Below are 21,214 nucleotides of genomic sequence, written 5' to 3' on the forward strand. Positions count from 1 at the left end.
ATGGGTGATGCTCAAGGTGAATTCTGTGGCACCAAGGCCCTCAGAATTTGCCTTCAGCATTAATTATTTTAGAATTACTTTAGTTATCCAACCTTACCAACTGATTGATATCTGTCCAGGAGTGCTGCAGACTATAAGCACTGACCCTGGATAACACAGTTTAAAATTCCGAATTTCCAAATTCTACACTAAAGTCATTTCACTTTCTGAATGCAGATATTTCGATTGAAAAGAGTATAAAGTTTTGTTTAGTGTCATGTCACGTCTTGGTGAATTTATAGACACTTGACAAATTCATCTATTTAATCCATCGTCATTTTTACAGAAGCGCGTTTCGGGCTTTCGCCCCTCTTCAGTCTGTTACGTAATATCGCGTAACAGACTGAAGAGGGGCTAAAGCCCGAAACGCGCTTCTGTAAAGATTATGGATTAAATAGATGAATTTGCCAAGTGTCTATAAATTCACCAAACAAAACAAGACACGGTTTCGACAAAACAAATAAACACGAGTATAAAGGTCAAGGAGATCTTCAGAAATGCTTAACTCCATACCATGTAATTTACAAATAAAACTAAACAAAGATTAATGAACTTTTAAAGAGAATAGAAGATATTGGACAGTAGATGCTACAGGAGGTGAAAAGTTATGCAAAAGAGGAAACGCTTCCTTTGATTATGTTTAGCAGCTATGAAGAGGAAGAAAATTAAGTGAATATAGCACAGTTTGTAAGCCATTTTATTTAGTCATAATGACTATCAGAAATGTAATTTATATTAAAAATAGTAAATATTTAAAATATAAATTACGTTTTTGATCATTATACAAATAAAATTATGTACATAACCCTCTTTCTCGTATCTGTTTTTTCACTACACTAGATTTCAAAGTACCGTGTTATACGAGGGTTATCTCTGCTCTAAAAATTTATATTTTCATTAAGAGAAATAAAATCATTAGTATAAAATTAAATCGAAGATAATTGAAATTTCTATATTTTTGATTTTAATGTTATTTATTGTAGATAAATTCAGTTATTCTTCTTAATATTGTCTGCGTTATTGCCAATAGAGTTCAAACTAGTAATAATTCTGAAGTTCAGCAAATTCGGTAAGATTTTCATATTAAATTCAATCTTATCTTTGTTAGAAATTTTCAGAAATATTAAATCATTTGATTCAGAATTCCGTTTTTTAATTCAATTAAAACACATTGAAAAGCAAACCTACTTGATTAATAACATTTAATATTTGACAATGTGTATATATAGGCCTATATAGTTACCCCCTCCCCACTTATATCTCTGTAAATTAGTTATAACGAATTAAATGAATTATCTATATTGAATTTCCATTTTATAAAACTACTAGCAGCTAATCCCGGCGTTGCCCGGGCAAAAATAATAACAGCAAAGATTAAGATTATTCGATTATCTTACGTAAGGGTTAATCACGCCGAGTGACCGATCTAATACATTTAAAAGTTTGGTTATTTTAGCCTATTATTGCCACATTTATCGCGATACTCGGATAGTACGAAATGGCACAATTTCATTAGTCAAGCAGACACCAATTGAAAACACAATATATTAAACTTTTAAGATATCGTATTTTTATTTTCCCGTTGTTGTACGGAGGGAAAGTATAACGATCCGGCAAAAAATGACCCCCCCCCAGAATTTTACATTTTTGGACTTAGGATACCTTGAAACGTCGAGAAATGCAAAAAGAATTCGGGGTAATTTCTATATAACATCCACACAAACATAATAAACATACAAGTTTACTTAAATAATTATTTGTGATTAATTAAAGTGACACGTAGCATAATTACAGATAAAAGGTCAGTTTGTTACAAATAAATGGATCCAGGTAAAACTTCTGAGTTCAGATTTGAAATCAGTAGCAGGAAACGTGTCACAATTGCTAATTTAATCCACTATTGATCACTGTAATCACTCCATATTAAGCACATAGCCTGTCAATAACTAAGTAATAATTACAAAATTTTATATCTTATATATTGTCACGAGCATATATACGGTGTATATTTTAAATCCTTTGTTGATTCGTTTCCTTAGTATAATAAATTCGCAGATATAGTTAATAATTGTAAAGAAAATATAATATCCTGATATGAAAATGGTTTTTATTCGGATTTTAAACTGAATTTCACGTCTGTGAAATGGAAGTTTCTTGACGTGATTTCAACACGACTTGCTAGTACAATTTTGACTTTCTAATAATTTTGAGTGTCAAAATGATGCTTAAAGTAATTACAAGAAGTGTTATTGTTTATATTCTACATTCATAAAAACAGAACAATATATAAAAATAAGCATAAACGATATTATAAAGTCATATTGTAACAGTCAATCAATCAATCTTTTGATTTATGATTCAAACTGTACATACTCGGTACCGCTAGGCACAACTGGATAATAACAATACAAAGGTAATTTACAAATGTCTAACGAAAGAAATTGTAACAGTTCCGTGCTTTCTAGGTATCTTTCCTAGGATTGAGTCAGCACTTTGTTTACTTCTGTTCTCTTGAAAAAATTTTGAAATGTTTCCTCGTCTTTCAACAGAAGATTTCGAGTGCATGGCCAGGCGATTCCTCTTTTTTTGCAGGACAATTTCAAGTTCCATTCTTTCTTGTTCTACTATTGAGCAGTCTAAAAAGTAATGTTTCCTTCCATCTGTAAATTCACAGATGGTACATTTATTATTGTCTGAGAATCCAAAGCGATGGAGAGGTCTATTAAAACATCCATGGTCCATAAGAAACTGCACTATGTGGTAGTCAAGTTTCAGCCATTGGAGTTTTTCTATTTTCTTGATATCTGGGATATATGAATATGATAGTTCATTGTGATCTTGATCCCACGTTTTGCATATCCTGTTGTAAGGGTCTTCTTTGAGTATACAGTAGGGATTTCTTCGTCAAGTGCTGTTGATTTGGCAATCTCGTCATCTCTTGGGTTGCCCACGTCTCTTTTATGTGATTTTATCCAGTTCAGCGAGTAATCGTTGTTTGAAGCTTGTAGAAGCTTGTTGATTTCGATAGTAATTAAATGTGTTTCTTTGTTTAATATTGTAAAAATTGCTGCTATACTATCTGAAACCAAGTTAATCCTGGAGTTAGAGAATTTATCCTCACATTCTTTCACAGCATTACTAATAGTTAGAATTTCGGCTTGTCTAACATTACGATTTTTGTCCAACTTCATTCGGTTGTACTGTGTTTCTTTTTCATTTTTGTAAATGACAGAACTATTAATACTTCCAACGTTGTTTTGAAATTTTTAGTCATATTGTAACACATTAAAAGTAAAATGTTGAAAAAGTCTAACTAATTTTAACCAAACGCAAAGTTTTCTACCTTCTTTAAGGTATTCTGGGATCATGCCATCGGCACTTATTCCGCATCTCTATTTGTTCTTCTATTTTCCTATCTAGTGGATGAAACTACTTTCTGTACAAAAATTCCAATAATTGTTATATAGATTACGGTTAAAGCGTGGTGAAATAGTAATCCTAGGATTTCCTATACAAACTGGATTGTCTACTACAAAAAGTCATGAATCCTGAAATGATTTAAAATTTGGTCTTTGTCCAGTACGCAGGTGGCAGTTTAAAGCGTACTGAGAAATTTGCAGACAATTCATTTCTCAATCATTCCTTTTTTTGTTTTTTGACTTTTTTCTGTACTTTTACATGCTTACACTTGGATTTTATGAAATTGCAAGTAAGAAAGGAGTCATGAATATATTCTCTATACCTAAAATTAAATTCAATTCCGAAAGCAATGTTTTGTAAATATTAATGGTGTTCTAGGTAAACTAATAAGTAAAATAAAAGTACACTTATTAAGAAAAGAGTTACGCACCATGAACGAGGAATTGGAATCGAATAAAACGTTATTAGTGCAAACGTAAAATTGACGGTAATAAGTGATTACGATATCATAGCAAAGGAACAATTTCCTGTGCAACAACGGTACAATTAAAAGAAATATTTAGTACTTCTAGGATCTCTTGCCTGGGTACATGGAATGGGCATGGAAGCATACAGGCATCGTATACTATCCTGAGACAGATTTGTACAGACTTGAAACTACAGTTCCAGATCCCTCGCACTCGTAAATGGCCAAAGCTGGGGTCCTGTCTGGTACCGAAAATGTTCAATTGGCGACAAATCTGGACACTGGGAAGACCAAGGAAGTATGACAATGTAACAGAGAAAGTAGCAGTCTGTAGCAGTCTGCGTTTTTCTGTTATGGTATCACTGCAAACAAAGCCAATGATGGGCTGGGAATGGCAGGAGCAATCTCTGCGTACGCAAATTTTTCTCTGCTAGTCGTCTGCCAACGGTACGAGAGACAACATTCTGTAGCGAGGCTTCCACTTGAGTATGGATGGTTAAAATTATTTCTAAAATTCTCTGATATTTCTTTGAGAGATGCTGCACTTAAATTACAATAATTTTTCTAAATTAAACGTTTTTAAACTAAATCTGAAGAGGAATTTCTGTACTTAGGCCTAATAGTTTCCAAAGAGAACTGTTTATACTCGTTCTTGAACTGTGATAAACACTAACGTAAATATCAGTTTGTAGGAAGAAAATAATAATAATAAAAAGAACATCGCCGACTTTACTGAAAGCTTTAATTTTTATTTCCGTTCTATTATCAGTTATAGCTTTCAGTAAAGTCGGCGATGTTCTTTTTATTATTATTATTTTCAATTGATAATCGAACGGAAGTGTTGACATTATCAGTTGATGAAAACCAACTGATGATAACAATATTATTAATAGTTTACTGCGATTTGACATTGATTGAACTAACTTTTGGCATTCGTCTTTAATGACTTTATATCAAAACAAGTCTACTTCTGTCTGCAGTTCAAGTAAAGTCGGGTTGTTAATGCTAAATTTATATCTTGCGTTATAAGTGCTTGTCGTTGGACGAGTGGATAACACTACTAAACACTGGGGTGGGTTCGTCCCTCACCAACAAGGTGGTGACATGGAATTTTCTGAGTTTTCTTTACATGTGTTACACCTAAATAGTAGCCAGTCTCCCTTAGAAAGTCCTCCCGTGGTCCTCCCGAGGTATACTCCCGGTCATGGGTGTCCTCAGAGGATTGTGTGTCGTATCTCGAATAGGGTCGGACTTAATGACGATTTTACTCGTTATTAGCAATTTACTCGTTATTTACAATTTTTGTAAAACCCATCTCTACCCTCAAAATTAAGCTTTTTGCCATTTTATAATAATTAAAAATATAAAAAATTTTAATAAAATATCATAACAGATGGCGCCACACATGCAGTTTTAAATTTGCTGGGCAAGTTAAGCAACTCGTTGCTGGATTTTTATGTAAAGCTGTCACTTACATAACATTTAAAAAGAAAACAACCTGATAAAATGAACAAAACTAATTGCTTATTTCGAAAATTTGAAAATAAACTATTATACCGTTCATTTTTTTTCTTTTTTTTTTTAAGTACAGAAACAAATGAAAGTGGATTGATTGCCTCTTATGAAATAGCAGAAATAATTGCAAAAACTAGAAGTGCATATACAGTTGCTGAAAATGTTATACTGCATTCTTTTGAAATTCTCATGAAAACTGTGCTTCATCAATATTCAGTAAATGTTTTTAAAATATTACCACTGAACAATAATTCAATTCGGAGAAGAAACATCACGCGATGTGGTAAACCAGCCAGTTTAAAAGTTAAAAAATAATAAATTCTTAATTCAAATCGAAGAATCTACAATAAGTGATAATAAAGCTATTCTTAAGGCATGTGTCCGTTTCATAGATGATGACTGCAAACTTTGTGAAGAGTTGTTGCTCATAAAACGCTTAGAAACTGACACTACTGGATTATCTACAAGTAATTTTTGTAGCTGTAAAATCTTGGTTTGACGAAAAACAAGTACTCTGAAAATTTGGTATCCTGTGCAACGGATGGTGCTTCATCAGTGGTAGGTAAGCTTAAGGGATTTATTGCTCACTTAAAAAGTGTGTCTTTCGATTCTTACAGTGTATTATACACCATCAGCATTTAGTTGCCAAGAATATTAGTTCTGATCTTCATGAATCATTGATAACAGTTATTAAAATAGTTAATAAAATTAAATCTTACAGCAAATATGACCGACTTTTTCGAAAGTTTTGTATTGATAGCGAATAGCAGCAACATAAGACTTTCTACACACGGAAGTCCAATGGCTTTCGAAAAGAAACTGCTTGACCAGATCTGTAGGCCTGTTTGATACAGTAATTAATTTCGTGGAAAATGAAGGGGGAGAAATTTGACAGAGGAAATAAGGAACCACAAATGTGACTTCCACTTTTTAGCATAGATTTTTTTGAAAATTAAATAAAGTTTTACTCCAGCCTCAAGGTAAACTATACATGTTGCTAGATTGTAAACGTGTTCTGAAATTAGACTTCTCTCAAATCAATATACAAGAGAAGAATTTCAATATCATGCCCGAGTTAACAGAAATAATTGGACATCTCTCAGACTAAACTAATAAAAAATACACAGAATATTTATTGAAAATGAAAGAACTAAATAGCCGATTTTTATAGTTATTTTCATTCAAAGTTCAGCCATAAATAATGGATCGTTTAGAACGTGGTATTGAATCTGTTAATGTAAATATCCAAAAACAACTTATTGAACTAAAATGCAATGATTAATGCAATCACAAATTTGAAAAGTGGAATAACTGAATTAGGGCTATCAGTAAACAGCAGTATCCGAACATGTGGTCTAATTCCTGTTATGCTTTCCAACATCATATTTGGTTGAACGTGGGTTCAGTGCAGTAAATAAATCGTGACAAAAGAAAGAAGTAGAATTGATATATGTACTCGAAGAGACATAATATTAAAACTTACAAATTTAAATCCAAATATTAAAAACCTAGCAGCAAAGATTCAACCACGAGGATCACATTAAATAAACAACGCAAATAAAACATTATTTTAATATAATATTTTTGCAAATAGGTAAAGTAAAAGACGATTGCTTTGGAAAATAGCGGAAAAGAGGTGATAATAAGGAAAAGGCTGAGAAAAGCCTGATTCAGATTAATGTATGAATGCTGAAGCTTTCTATCGTTTCTTTGACTGTTATTGCCAATTAGTAACAAAGAAGCGATGAATTCAAAACTTTGTTTCGTGAGAAAGAATTTATCTTATAAAATTTAACTTTTCATTTTAATGCTTTTAGCTTTTATATAATATTTTAAATGAATAAAAAAATATATATTTAATTTTTAGGCATTTTTTCGTGCGTACGAATGTTTACCACATTAATTTATACTGTATTCAGATTTTATGTTATCCGATTAAGAAACAATATTAAAAATTATCATTTACTAACAATATTTGCGCGTAACTGTGTAAAGGTTAACCATTCAAAAAGAAAAAAAGAAAGAAAAGAAAATTGAACGAACATTCACCGTTTTGCCACGATTTTCCCCCACTTTTCTTCTTTTTCTTCCTTATAGGCACTAAGAAGTCATTTTTTTTCATGGGCACTGAATATTACATACTTTAAATTTAATAAGTACAACATAATTAAACAATTACATATAATTGTAATTGCTGATAGTGTCAAGTGAATATGCGAAGTAAATTCTTGACTGGGTGTAACATATATGTATTTATAATAACTGTAATCTGAAAAGACAGATTCAGAAATTATATTAGCTATAATTTTAATAATATTTATTAAAATCTTTCATAGAACAATATTTTTACTATCATCATATTAAAAGTGATAATTGATACATAATTGATAAAAAACTAGCTTGCTTTTTAATATTTTTTCTCTATAAGTTGTATTTAATAAAAGATGCTTTTCGTTTAATAACACTGCTGATTCGGTTTTGTATTGTCAATTTTATGTACCGTACACAGTTATAAAAATAAACTTGCATGTACGGAATTTTGTCTGTATTAAATGCAAATATAAAATAACAAAAATTGAAAATAGCTTTTATTTTTATTTTTCAAAAATGTTTGTTAATTAAACTACATTAAAAGATATTATTTATATACTAATTTAGTATACAATACAACACAAAAGGTTTCCTGTTCGAATACCGAACGAACAGCCAAATTCTTTTATCGGACTATTAAGGCTAAATAATTACTAAGCAAGTTAACAGAAGGCAAGCCGCCAAGCCACCATCTCTTGTTAGATTTAATAATTATAATTAAATAAATACATAAACAGTTTATTGTTCTAAAACGAAGTTTCTTACAAAAGGCACCTTGCCATTTTTCAGGGGCTCCTAAATATAAATAAGAAATTACACCAAGAATTACACACAAAATTACATATTAATTGAATTATAGAGTAAAACATAAAACAAATAACACTATATTACGTTACATAAGATTAACAATAGTAAAAACAACTATTAATTAGAAACGACATGAATAAACTATTTACATTAATTTAAAGAGTTTTTAATTAAATTTTTTTATATTCTATAAATTTGTTTTTAAATTCCTATTTTCTGTTTATTCTAAGCAGCAATAATAAAGTTTACAATCGATCGCTGCTCAATCATTAAACAGAAAACTGGTTGTTTAAATTTGTTTACATAACGAATATTATATACAGGGTTTACATTTTCTACTTTGCTAATTTCTCCCAAAAAGAGCTCATCCACGTGTCCATTCGATTGGTATATATACTTATGAGCAATAGTAATAAAGCCTTAATTATTATGCATTCGTAAATAGTATCTACCTTTACTTCTACAAAGTTTTCTGCTACCGAGTCTCTACAATCCAAGTTTAAAAAATCTCTAACAAATTTTTTTTGTATTTTAAAAATAATTTTTAAATAGATAATGGAAGCATTCCCCAAACCAAAATACATTAAATATTTGGTTTAACTAATAAATTATAAAAGGTATATATTAGTAAATTCACTTTACCCATATATTTTTAACAGTGTATAATAAAATTATTAAAATGGGACGAATATAACTAAAAGTAAAGGTTTCTTCTTCCAATAGTGAGACTAGTGATCGTTATCACGTCTTTCTTAATTATCCGCAATAAACAGAGACCAAGATTAAAACAATTCGCCTTATTCGTCTATTTAATTGATATTGGTAAACATTGGTATGCATTGTTAAATAGGCGAATAAAGCGAATTATTTTAATCTTGGTCTCTCTTTATTGCGGATAATTAAGAAAGACGTGATAACGATCGCTAGTCTCACTATTGGAAGAAGAAACCTTTACTTTTAATTTACTCTCTTTAAACTTTCAATACCTATCTTTAAGTTATATTTCTAAACCATTACTTATTTCTATTCTTAAATACAAAAAATCAAATTCATATTTTAAAATTGTAAACATTCAGATTTCTTATAAACATAAAAACTGATGCGTTTGAAAAAATAAAATTGTTTTTTAAAAATTAAAAAGTTTCCGTTTGATGACATGCTCTCCCTTTAATATCTCTTAAAAAGTTTTCTCTAAAATACCCTTCGATGGCAGTTTCCTCGTGACAAATTTCGACCATTGACAGGGCGCAAGTTGAGGGTGCTTCTATTTATTCTGGTTGTATAGAAAAAATTCGATTCCAGAGAGTGGTAGACTGATGTCTTAACCGGACGTCTGTTATCATCATTATTTATCACCATAGAGCTGCAATTAAAAATCATTTATCTTTATTAATTAATTTATTTTTTACTCATATGAAAATGTCATTTCTAGATCATGTACAGTATTAACATTTATTAATTAAAAAATAAAACAAGCAATTTAAATTCATTTCAAAAGTAATTTATTCGTTAATAAATTAAGTTTTTGATCCTTATACGAATTTTAATCCAAAAATTATTTACTGAACAAAAATATATATATATATATATTACCGAAAAATTATATAAAATGTAAAAATGAATTATAGAACCTAGAATTAAAAAATAATACCGGAGAAGTATTTTCTGTCATCGACGAATTATTTACGTTGAAAGAATGTTTTCCTATTTTGTACATTCGAAAACAATGTTCATCAGTTGGATATTTGTCATGCATACCGTGAGTGGCCAAATGCTGTCTCACAGGTTAAAGTACTTTATTTTGTAATTTCTGTCATTTCCAAGAAGCACCAAATTGCTGTCACTGAATAAACAGAAGCAAAGCAATAGTAACATATAACAATTTAGCATTATGTAGGTAAATAACGATGATTAACGACAAAATAAAAATGGGTTTTAATCTGTCAAGTGAATCCACAAGTAAATGTTAAATATCTGAACAGCATATCAAACGAGTATTATTACATTCTGGTTTTACTTTCCCGGCTGTTATGTTTATAACACGGGAAAGTATTGTAATCGTTTCAAATTTGATTTTTCGTGTTTTTTGTAAATCTCGACGTTTTCCGATCCCCCGAACCCAAAAAAGTAAAAAAAAACCGGCAAAAAATTTCAGGTGTGTGTTGTGTTTGTTGTGTGTGTGGCGTCTATTTCGTTGAATATCTCAAAATGAAATAAAGATTTAGAAACGAAATTTAACATTGTAACTTGTATATGAGGGTATTAATGCTAATAAATTTTGGTGGTTAAAGGTCGAGGGGGTTACGTATCACATCTCGAATGGGGTCAAACTTATAATGAGAAATTTTATACGTTGTTGGCATTTACAATGTTTTTAAAATTCCTCTCTACCCTCAAAATTAAGCCTTTTACCTTTTTATAATAATTAATAATGCAAAAGTTCATTTTTAATAATATCTCGCAACAGATGGCGTTACACACAAATTTAACCTTGTGTTAATGTGTCTGTGTTTGTTTCTTAAACAAATATTTTTCGCCAGGAAAGTTATGCATTTCGTTACTGGATTTTTAAATCTATAACTCTTAAGAAATATTTCATAACTAGAACTAGGACATATAGGCACTAAAAATTACGTTATAATTTTTATAACTATAATTTTTATTGCCTAGATGTCCTAGCTCTGTTCATAACAAAGCGTTTTTTAAAATTAAATAAGTGAATTTCTTTATATTTTAAACTACTGTGATTATAAACTTTTTAATAGAAAAGCCGTCCGAGCTACATTATTGCTTCTTCCTCTTCTGGGGATTCCAAATTTATTGGATATCATCCCAGCTCCCTTAGAACGGTCTCCTCTACAATTTGCTGTATGGTCATATACAACACATATCTTATCTTCGTCACAAGGATTTTTCATTGCTTTTCTCTACTGCTTTCTCAATCGCGAGGTACAGCATTATTATTATTATTTTAAACAACAGAATTAATTTACTTGTACATATTTAAATTATACCTTTTTACTTATAGGTTCAGGTTGCAGTTCATAAGCAGTATAGGTCTTGTTTATCGACGTCTTTTAGATCAGCTTAGAAGAATGAAAGTAAGTAATTTGTAGGCCTAATATTGAATAATTTCAAATTTTAAAAATACAAATTTATTTCTATATTTATTAAATTTTCAAGAATCATTCTTAGTGTACAATTGCAAATTTTTATGCTAACAATAACACATCCTTTACTATTATGTATAAAATATTTTATTTATATTTATGGAAGTCAAATGTAAATACGAACATAAATATCGTATTTATATTTTTATATTTAAGGATTTTCCTTAAATAAAGAACCCTTGCTATATATATATATATATATAATGGTCTTGTATTTTTATTGGCAGGATTTCTTTCAGGTGGGGTCTCGGAGGATAATACCTCCTGGAGATTGAAAAATGCCCCCCGTATAGTCTCATATAAACAGTTTTGTAAAAACACATAAATGGTTATTGTTTATATGTTTATATGTATATAAATTGACAGGCTAGTTGCATTTGTTACTCCCTCAGATCAGAAAATACCCCCTGGGAGAATGTTTTCTGAAAGAAACACTGTTTATTAGTATAGTTTTCTTCATTAAATGACTTAATATAATTGAAAATCAGAAATATTTTACTTAAACCTTCTACTAAAAATATCAATTAAATAATTTTTAAAAATAAAATTTAAGCGTATAATAATTTTGATTTCATAACTAATTACAAACAAATAAATAGCTGTTATATCAAATATAATGAAAAATAAAGTTATGTACAGATTTTTTAAGTTAGTAAAATTTTATTTAACTTGATTTATCTATATAATATCATAATATTTTGAAAATATGCATTAAATATATAGCCTACAAGACATAAGTGTACATTATCTTATAACAGAGTGCTTGCTTGAAATTCTCTAGCTTAATGGATTCTAAATAAAAATAGTTATATATGAAATTATTTCTGACGTTATATTTCAAGCTTAATGAAATCAACTTTGATAAATGGAGACAATACAATGTGATTTAAGAAACATGATTGGAAAATACGCGGTAACAAATTAAATTGGTGGGTCAATTTATATGTACAAACAATACAAAGAAACAATAATCATTTATATGTTTTTACAAAAGTATTTATATGAGATTATACAAGGGAGTATTTTTTTAACCTCAGGGAGGTATTAGTATTAGTCTACTCGCCCAGACTCCCCCAAAAGAAGCTCTGCTAATAAAAATGCAACAATTAAAAATATGTGATATGTATATTGTATATGTATATATATATATACAGTACTGTACATATGCGTTTGGTAGTTTGAACATTATTGATTAGATGGAAGTACGCTGTTATCACATCGATTACAAGCATAATTTGATTCTAAAAACGTTTCGTTTATCTCCTACGCTTCTTTGCCCTTTTGTAGTAGAGGAAATCCAATCCGGTTTGTTTATAGAACTGATACTTGAAAAAATCTACTCCGATTAGCCAAATAAGGTTCATTTTATTTTATTTAAAAAGTGAAATTTATTTTATTTGATTTGTTACATTTTAAAATAAATTATTCGTTCAGATTTAAATGAATTCAACTATTATTATGGAACAAAATTATAACGGATATGGAAACACTTAAAGACCACCAGCGATACTTGTTAATTCTAACCAAAGTACTCTAATTTACATTAGAGCTTAATTGAATATTTAAATTCATTCAATATTTGTAGACATATATATGAATTAATATAATAAATTGCTGCCAGTTGCGCAAGTTATACAGCTGCTAATTTCTCAAATTCTCTAATAATACTGAAGTGAAATGAATAGTCATTCAAATATTATATATATATAATCTTAGTTTAACGAAAGAGAATATATTGATAGAATCAATATTAGTTTGCACGATGTGTTTTCTAGTAATGTACTATTATTTATATTATCATTCTTATTTTACTTTGTCACTTGGATTTTTCCAAATCTTATGAAAATATAGTGACTGAGCTTAATTATATGTAAGATTGACTTGGCATTTTCAGTACTTTGGAAATTTTTTTGCTAGTTGATAACAACAATGCATTTTAATAATGTTTTAGGAGTGGCCCTCCTCTCACACCATCCCTCTCATCCCGAAATTCGATAAACATAACTAAATGTAGAATTTAATCATAATGTATGTGTTTAAAGGTACTGTAATGATGTATACAGTGGGTGTAGTCTCACTTCAACCCTCAATCTCGAAAAAGATGGTCAATAAAAGTGTGTTTTTATTTATAAACATATATTAAAATTATTATCTTCTGAGAAAATGATACGTTATCGTTAGTTTATTATTAAATGTTTACTAAAAAATCTCCCAATCAGTTATTTTTCCGACAAATGAATGTTAGTAAAATTTAATTTATTACAAAAAATACAATTTATATGATAAATAATCCATGTAATATTATTAACAACATAAAATTAAATATTTTCTTATTTTTTTAAGCATCGAAATTAATATAATTTAAGAAATAAAATTACACCAAAACCACAAAATACTGGGTTTGTGCCTCACCAATGGGTTGTACACGTGGAGTTTTTGGGGTTTTCACGTGTCTAACTTCTAATTCTAACGCTTGATCCTTGGTAGTGAATACGGACATTACGCTTAAATGTTTAATTGCATATCATTGATAACAATGTGGAACCGAAATTAAAAAGAATATAACAGTAGTGTAACTAGAACCGACATTACGGGTGCCGAATTAGAACGTGCAAACCTACGTTCTCCCCTGTAGGCTAACCATTAGCGCAGTAAACTTTTAGATATTGTATGTATACATATGTATAAGTGCATTTGTCACATTCAAGTCTTTTTTTTTGTTCGTCTTTGATTTTTTCCTCATTTGTAGGGAGTAAGGGCTACGGGCTACTTCCCTGGTTACGCTACTGCGGAGGAGGGCAATCTTGTATATACTGTACTTTAAATTAAATATATAATAATACAACGACACGCATAAATACAAATGCACAAGGCCGCCCAGACGATAACGCCCAACGGATGCCAGGGCAAAATATAGCCTATATTGGGTCCTGTACAAAATTAAATTATTATATTAAAAGAAGTAAACGAAAAAAAAAAATTGTACAGAAACCTCTACATCCTTGGGCCCAAGGCAATTTGTCTCTTTTGTCCTCCCCTCCGGGCATTCGTGCAAATACATAACACAAATTAATATTAAAAAAGTGTGCTAAAAATTTAATAGATTTTTATTTTTTAAATATGTTTTTCTCTTTATATTACATAATTTTCTATAACAAGAAACAATCTTTTTTTCTACATTTTAAATAATTTGTTACAGCATTTCTAATGAACTATATATTTATATGATTTGATAAACAAAATGAATTATTAATGAAACTATACATAAAATTTATGAAAACAGTAAATCATATTTTCTTTATAATTAATAGTAAAATAAATATTTTATATACAAGTTACGTATGATTATTATTTGTGTTTTATTTTTACGATTTAGAGAAAATAAAACAAGTATTTTATATAAGGACCTGTTTACACCATGTTTTGTAAACTTTGTTATATGTTAAGTATGTAACAGAACATTAGGAAAAGTAAACTTTGCTTTGTAAACGTCATAAATTATCTATCGTATAGCATACAAGTACTGTTTTCGGTATTTTCGATGAAATGTTTCCTGGAAAAAATAATAAAAACTCTGTTTATTTATATTATCTTTAAATTTCTAAAATTGTCTTAATTTACATTAAAATCAGAACCATCGACGCTTATGCCCGGGAGTAGAGCAGGTTCTCTTTTGTCAATTTTTTCCAACAAATGAAATACGTAAAATGCTTTTCTATTAATAAAATACACTTAAATATTTTATGTTTTGTTAGTAAATAATTTCATAAAAGTAGGAACCAGTACGCCCTCCCCAAGTTTTTTCCGGACACGAGGAAATCCCCAGCTCCTCTCTCTCGGAGACCCTGATTAAAATTATGAAAGAAATCACTCGAATTTATTTATTTGTTCGAATAAATGAATAAAGCTAAACTAATTATATTTAACATATTAACGAATATGGGAATCCTCGAATTAGTACCTATGAAATACGATATTTAATATAGTAATGTGTTATTTCTATTTCTTAACTTATGTTAAATTCAATTATAAATAAGTTAAATTATGTAGTTATATTATACTATATACTATTTACAAGTTACTGAAATATATATTTCTAATGTAATCAGAATATTAACTTTTTCTCTGAAATATAATACAGTACTTTATCATAATAACCTATGATAAGAGATAAAAATAAAAATAAATTTATCATGTCATTGAATATATGTGAAGTAACAAATTCCATTACATCGTAAAGCTTTGTATTGATTGTATTAGTTGTATCACAGTGAAATTGATCCAGATGTAATCTAAAATGTAAAACAAAACGTCGTAATCGGATTATATTACCGTGCGAATCAACGATTTAAATGAAAAACTTGTGCACTCATACCAAAAATATTTCATTCAGAAATCCTATATTACTGTATCCATCCTAGAATTGTTCGAGAATGCGTCAGGCTTTGTCCCTTACCACCCGTTTGTCCTATTGGGTATGGCCAAACCCATCATGGGACCGAAAAAAAGGCCCTCTTAGTGCCTACGTGAGCCAAAAAAATGAAAGTATATTATATCAACGGAAAAACCGAATTAAATAGATAATATACAAATGAAAGTTTCCAAGTTATTTCTCAACAAAGTTCATAATAAAATACTCATAACAAAGTTCATAATAAAAAAATCCTCATCAGAGAATACAGCTGTATTCTCTGAAAAGTATTTATTTATTTACTGTATTTACAAAGGTTACTAGGACCTGCTGGCCCTCCTCACCTTTGTAAATAAATAAATGACGAAAAAATTTTTGCTTGAGTGACTTTAAATGTCTTCTGTATATAGGGGTGGATCTACATAGGGACTAATAGGGCTTAAGTGTCAAGAACCCACAAAAATTGAATTATCATCATAAATTTTTAATACTTTTTCATTAACAATGAGCACTTATCGTATAGTAAAAAATAGTTAATATTAATAATATAATAATAATGATAATTTATAGTCTTATTTGTTTTATTGTAATCAATGTAATGTAATTGGTCAGTAATTAATCAATGTAAATATTTCTTTATTTCTTATGTTTTTTTATATAAGATATAGAGTTTGTCATTCAACACCATTTCATAAATAAATATATTTCAACTCTGATTTTGATATTATTAAAAATGAATTTTAAACCCCAATTTAAAGATTCTTAATCTAACAAAAAATGGGACTCCATTGGACTTCAATAAGCCCTTGGCCCCTAAAAACCTAGATCCGCCCCTGTCTGTATAGATGAAATAATATTTAAAATTTGTTTGAAATTATTTGTAATTTAAAGACCTGGGGCCGTATTCTGGTCACCGTCTCTCACAAGCCGGTCGCTGATTGGCTAATCATTCGGATTAGCCAATCAGCGACCGGCTTGTGAAAGACAAGAGACCAGAGACAAGTGACCAGAATACGGCCCCTGCGCCATCTGGTGATAAAAACTGTTATGAAAGAAAGATTATACTGTATTATATAATTAATACATGTATATACAAATACTGTATAATCTATATCGAAGCTGTATCATTATTTTGAATGGTTCATTCTGAGAAAATACCGAATTTGATTAATTTATGTTTGGTGAGAAGACAAAGTTGAGAGCGTTGTGGACAGACTCAGCAGTATTCGTAATGGTAAGAGGATGCTTTGAAGTAGGGCATAATAAATATATTTTAATCTAATAAAAAAATAATTCGTTCAAAGCAATGTATTCATTTTATGGATTGATTAGCGTCATCTCATAAATGCCAATTAATTACGTTTCATTTAACACTAATTAATTAAGATTTAATTTTATTTACGCTAAGATAATTCACTATAATTCACTCGTTGAACAATTTAAATAACAACTTGTAATTTTAATTTTACAGGTAAGAAGAATCCATTATGAAAACTTTCTCGTTGTTCTTAATTGTATCATTGACTGTGATTTCAGTTCGGCATTCAGAACTATATAATGAAAACGAAATATTTATTTAATACAATAAATTTCATGAGAAAAAAAAATGAATGTGAATTTTTGTTTTAAATGACAGCAATTTCACTACAAACATAAATAGCATAATTAGACAAAAGCACAAACTCGCGCGACAAGGATACGTCACACACACAGATACACAAAGATACATCATACACTTACAGGGGGGTATCTTTGTTAAACGACATATGTCAAACGTTACTCTGTAAAAGAAAGGAAATGACAGAGCAAGAAGAATGACCAGCCTTATAAATAGAGTACCATCACACTCTTGATCCAGAGTGGGGTCACCGCACTCTCAGAGGGTCAAGGTGAATGACACCTGCCATCTAGTGGGAAAGCCCGAAGCTAGTGGGACAGAGCATTCTTCGAACCGCGTTTTTTAATCGGAAACAATAACATTTTTTAATTCTTATCAAAATGGAAGTACGCATTATTAATTAATTTTCATTTAACATTACTACAAATTACTTTAAAACGAGCTTTCATAGTTAATTAAATTAAATTAAAATTTGATTGTAATTAAACTATGTGTAATCATTTTAAAATATCTAATTTTTTTTTTTTGTAAAGAAAACATTTTTCTGGATTTGTGTTATTAAAATTTTAAGAAATTTAAAGATTTTTTAAAATATGTTTTGCATATTATTTTATCGAACAATGTGTGTAGTTTACTAGCTAAGTGAATAATAAGATTAATGTTAAGAAATTGAACAATTTCAAGTGATACTTGATGATTCATTAACGTGTATATTTTACACAAAGGTATCGTTTATAGACTAACAGCTGAGTGAATAAAGACTTCTTATAACAGACTTCTTATGACATTTTTTTGTTTTTTTTTGGTAAGCAAATTTGTTTAAAATTTTAAAAACTTTTATGCAATTTCTTATCAAAAATAAGCAAAAATTTTATTAACAAATGCGTTAATGATTTTATCTGAATAAACAGATTTAAAAGAAATAATAACAACAAGAATCTCATAGAAAATATCGAAGTTTGTGGCTTAAAAATAACTTTAAAGTACAGTACGTCCCGAAAAGTGTTTACACACTTACTTTGTATTGACTTTTATCTTCATTTTCTTAATTATAATTTAGATTTCTTTAGTTTCACATAATAATATTTGCTGTAAATTATTAAATTATAATTAAGAAAGCAGATGAAAGTTAATAACAATCAAAAATCTGTACACATTTTTTGGGACATCCTGTATAAAAGTATATTAGATTTGAATGTACAGTACAGTACATAATCATCAGTTTAATTTTTAATTATTTATAAACTTAATTAAATTAACATTGAATTACAGTTAAAATAAAAGATGCATATTAGTTTTCATTTTCTATTTCTTAAATAACATTTATCACTAAAAGTTTAATAATTAATGGTGCTGTGATGTTATGATAAGTTATAGCTAATAACGACAAGCAAAGATTTTACTTTGTCTATTCATAGAGATCATTTATTCTCATATCATTATCCCAGTGGCGACGGTTATACTGTCAGAAAACTATTTTGTGGTTGGGGTGCGGCCACCTCAACAACCTGTAGAGGCAGTTCAGAATTAAGTGAGGCAATTCTTTTCTTCAATATTACATGCCACGAAACGCGTATAACTTTTTAACATTGTTAGTCACCTTTCTCAACAGGAAATCAGCTAAAGACTCTTCTATCATTTACTTTATAGTTCGTATTATTAGGGTTATAAATCACGTGAAAAGTAATTATTTTCATACTCCCCGAAGAGTGAGGTAAACATGAATATACTGCCTGATTATTTTTTTACTTAAGAAAATAATTTACGTTTTTCCCATTTAAAAATACTTTATTACATTTAATCAGCTTGAGCTTTTTATTATTTATTTAAGATGAAAGCTTAACACTTTGCGCTTGAACATTTTACTCTGAATTTAAATTAAAAAAAAATAAAAAAATAATTTTATTTATGTCTTTATTATGGTTTTATAAATACAGTCAAACCTGCAAACAGCGGACACTGACTGGAAGATAAAAAATGCCATTGTTCGGAGGTTCGACTGTATTAAATTTTTTATAAATGTTAAGAAAAATTCTGTATAATAATTAAACTTATATAAGAACCCATTAACTAGTTTCCTCTCGTTACACAAGTATTTAAATAATAATAATACAAATGAGCAAGAATTAATTTAGTTACAGTAACTTAAATGTAATCTGGAAACAAAATGTAATTACATTCAAATACACGATAAATGTAGGCTAATAAGGAGAGTGTAGCGAGAATATCTTTAAAAAATCTCCGTTATTAATCCTAGTAATAACAGCAAGAGGTAGTATAATTACATTGTAATATGTCTAAATCATTTCATTCGAGGCAGTTAGGCGGGTCTTTCATCTTTTAAACAACAGTTAACTGATTGAACTTTAACCCCGCGATAAAACACATACCTGATCATACAGCACAGCACAGTACTGGATCAGTCGGTGCGCATATCACAATTGCCATTTGGTAGAGAAATATCGGTAACTGTTGTAATTCTTTAACGACATTTACGTAGTGCAAACAAGATCGTGTTACGAAGTACCACCCTCGAATGACTTTCTCGTGTTAAAGGATACACAACATTGAGCACCGTACGGAATCATTATCATTTTTATTTTTATTAAATATTTTCTCTAGAATTTTGGGTAAGTTTCCTTTTTTTTTTTATTCTCTGTTTCCTTCTTTTTCCTTTATAAATTCTGTATAAACTGTATTGAGGTATTGAGGACTTTGAAGTGTTTCCATTTTTAAATTATCACCAGTTGATAAGAGCCAATGAAGTATTTATTGTCCGTATAATGGGGGATGTAGTCACTTCTTATTATGTTGGCTAAATAAACAAGTTATATTTAACTAAATTATTAAAGTTTCCCTATAAATTTAGGCAATTAACTTTTTGTTAAAGCAGCATCCGTTTGGGTAGATTAGAGTCATCATCAATATAATAAATGTAAGTGTTTATTAACGCAACATTTTCAATTATAAAAATATTTATAAATCTAAGTGCGGTGACACATTTTTAATAATTGTATTTAAAATAATAAATATAAATCGAGTAAGTGTGAAAGGATATTAGTGTTATGTGACCGACTGCCTAGACAGTTTTACACGCGCCTTCTCCATTTACATTTAGTTTATTACAATTTTTATCTTTATTGTGAAAAATAAATTCGAAGTTAAATAAAATTATCAAAAACTTTATTAAATTTAGTTTTAATAGATTAATTTAATTAGTTAGTTAGTTTAATTTTAAGCAATGTTTTCGAGTTTCAATTCTCGAGAGTTCAATTGGGACTACCTTACTGAAGTTATTTTTCCTAATTTACATAAAATTTAACTTGAACTTCAATTTAATAACATAAATTCGAGATTTAGATGATATCAAAATTATTTTATTTATTCGATATATTATATAAAAATTGTTAACCTACAAATCTTGGCAATATTGACCTACGTTTGACTTTAATTAAACTTAACACATTCGACCCAATTATATTATCATTTGAACTATTGATATAATTAATTATTTTTAATTAATGAAAGCGTAAAATTTAATTTACCCAATTCTTTGATGAGTTTCGAACCGTCTGCAAAATTAAATTTTCAACTAAATTACGACGCCATTTTGGAAAGTGAATGAGATAATTAAAATTTCGTTTAAGGCTAAATATTCGATTAGGAAATTTAAATAA

General features: G+C 29.0%; 1 protein-coding gene across 1 annotated transcript in view; it reads left to right on the forward strand.

Moving 5' to 3' along the window:
* LOC136974556 (integrin beta-PS-like) overlaps positions 1 to 21,214 on the forward strand; it is a 200,173-nt gene that overhangs the window by 84,540 nt on the left and 94,419 nt on the right. The window contains exon 9 of the mRNA XM_067269471.1: positions 1,023 to 1,108. Within this exon, the coding sequence (XP_067125572.1) occupies positions 1,023 to 1,108 (86 nt within the window). The remainder of the gene's footprint in view (positions 1 to 1,022; positions 1,109 to 21,214) is intronic.

This window comes from Centruroides vittatus, unplaced genomic scaffold (assembly GCF_030686945.1).
Source record: "Centruroides vittatus isolate TY-2023 unplaced genomic scaffold, ASM3068694v2 contig_350, whole genome shotgun sequence".
Lineage (NCBI taxonomy): Eukaryota > Metazoa > Arthropoda > Arachnida > Scorpiones > Buthidae > Centruroides > Centruroides vittatus.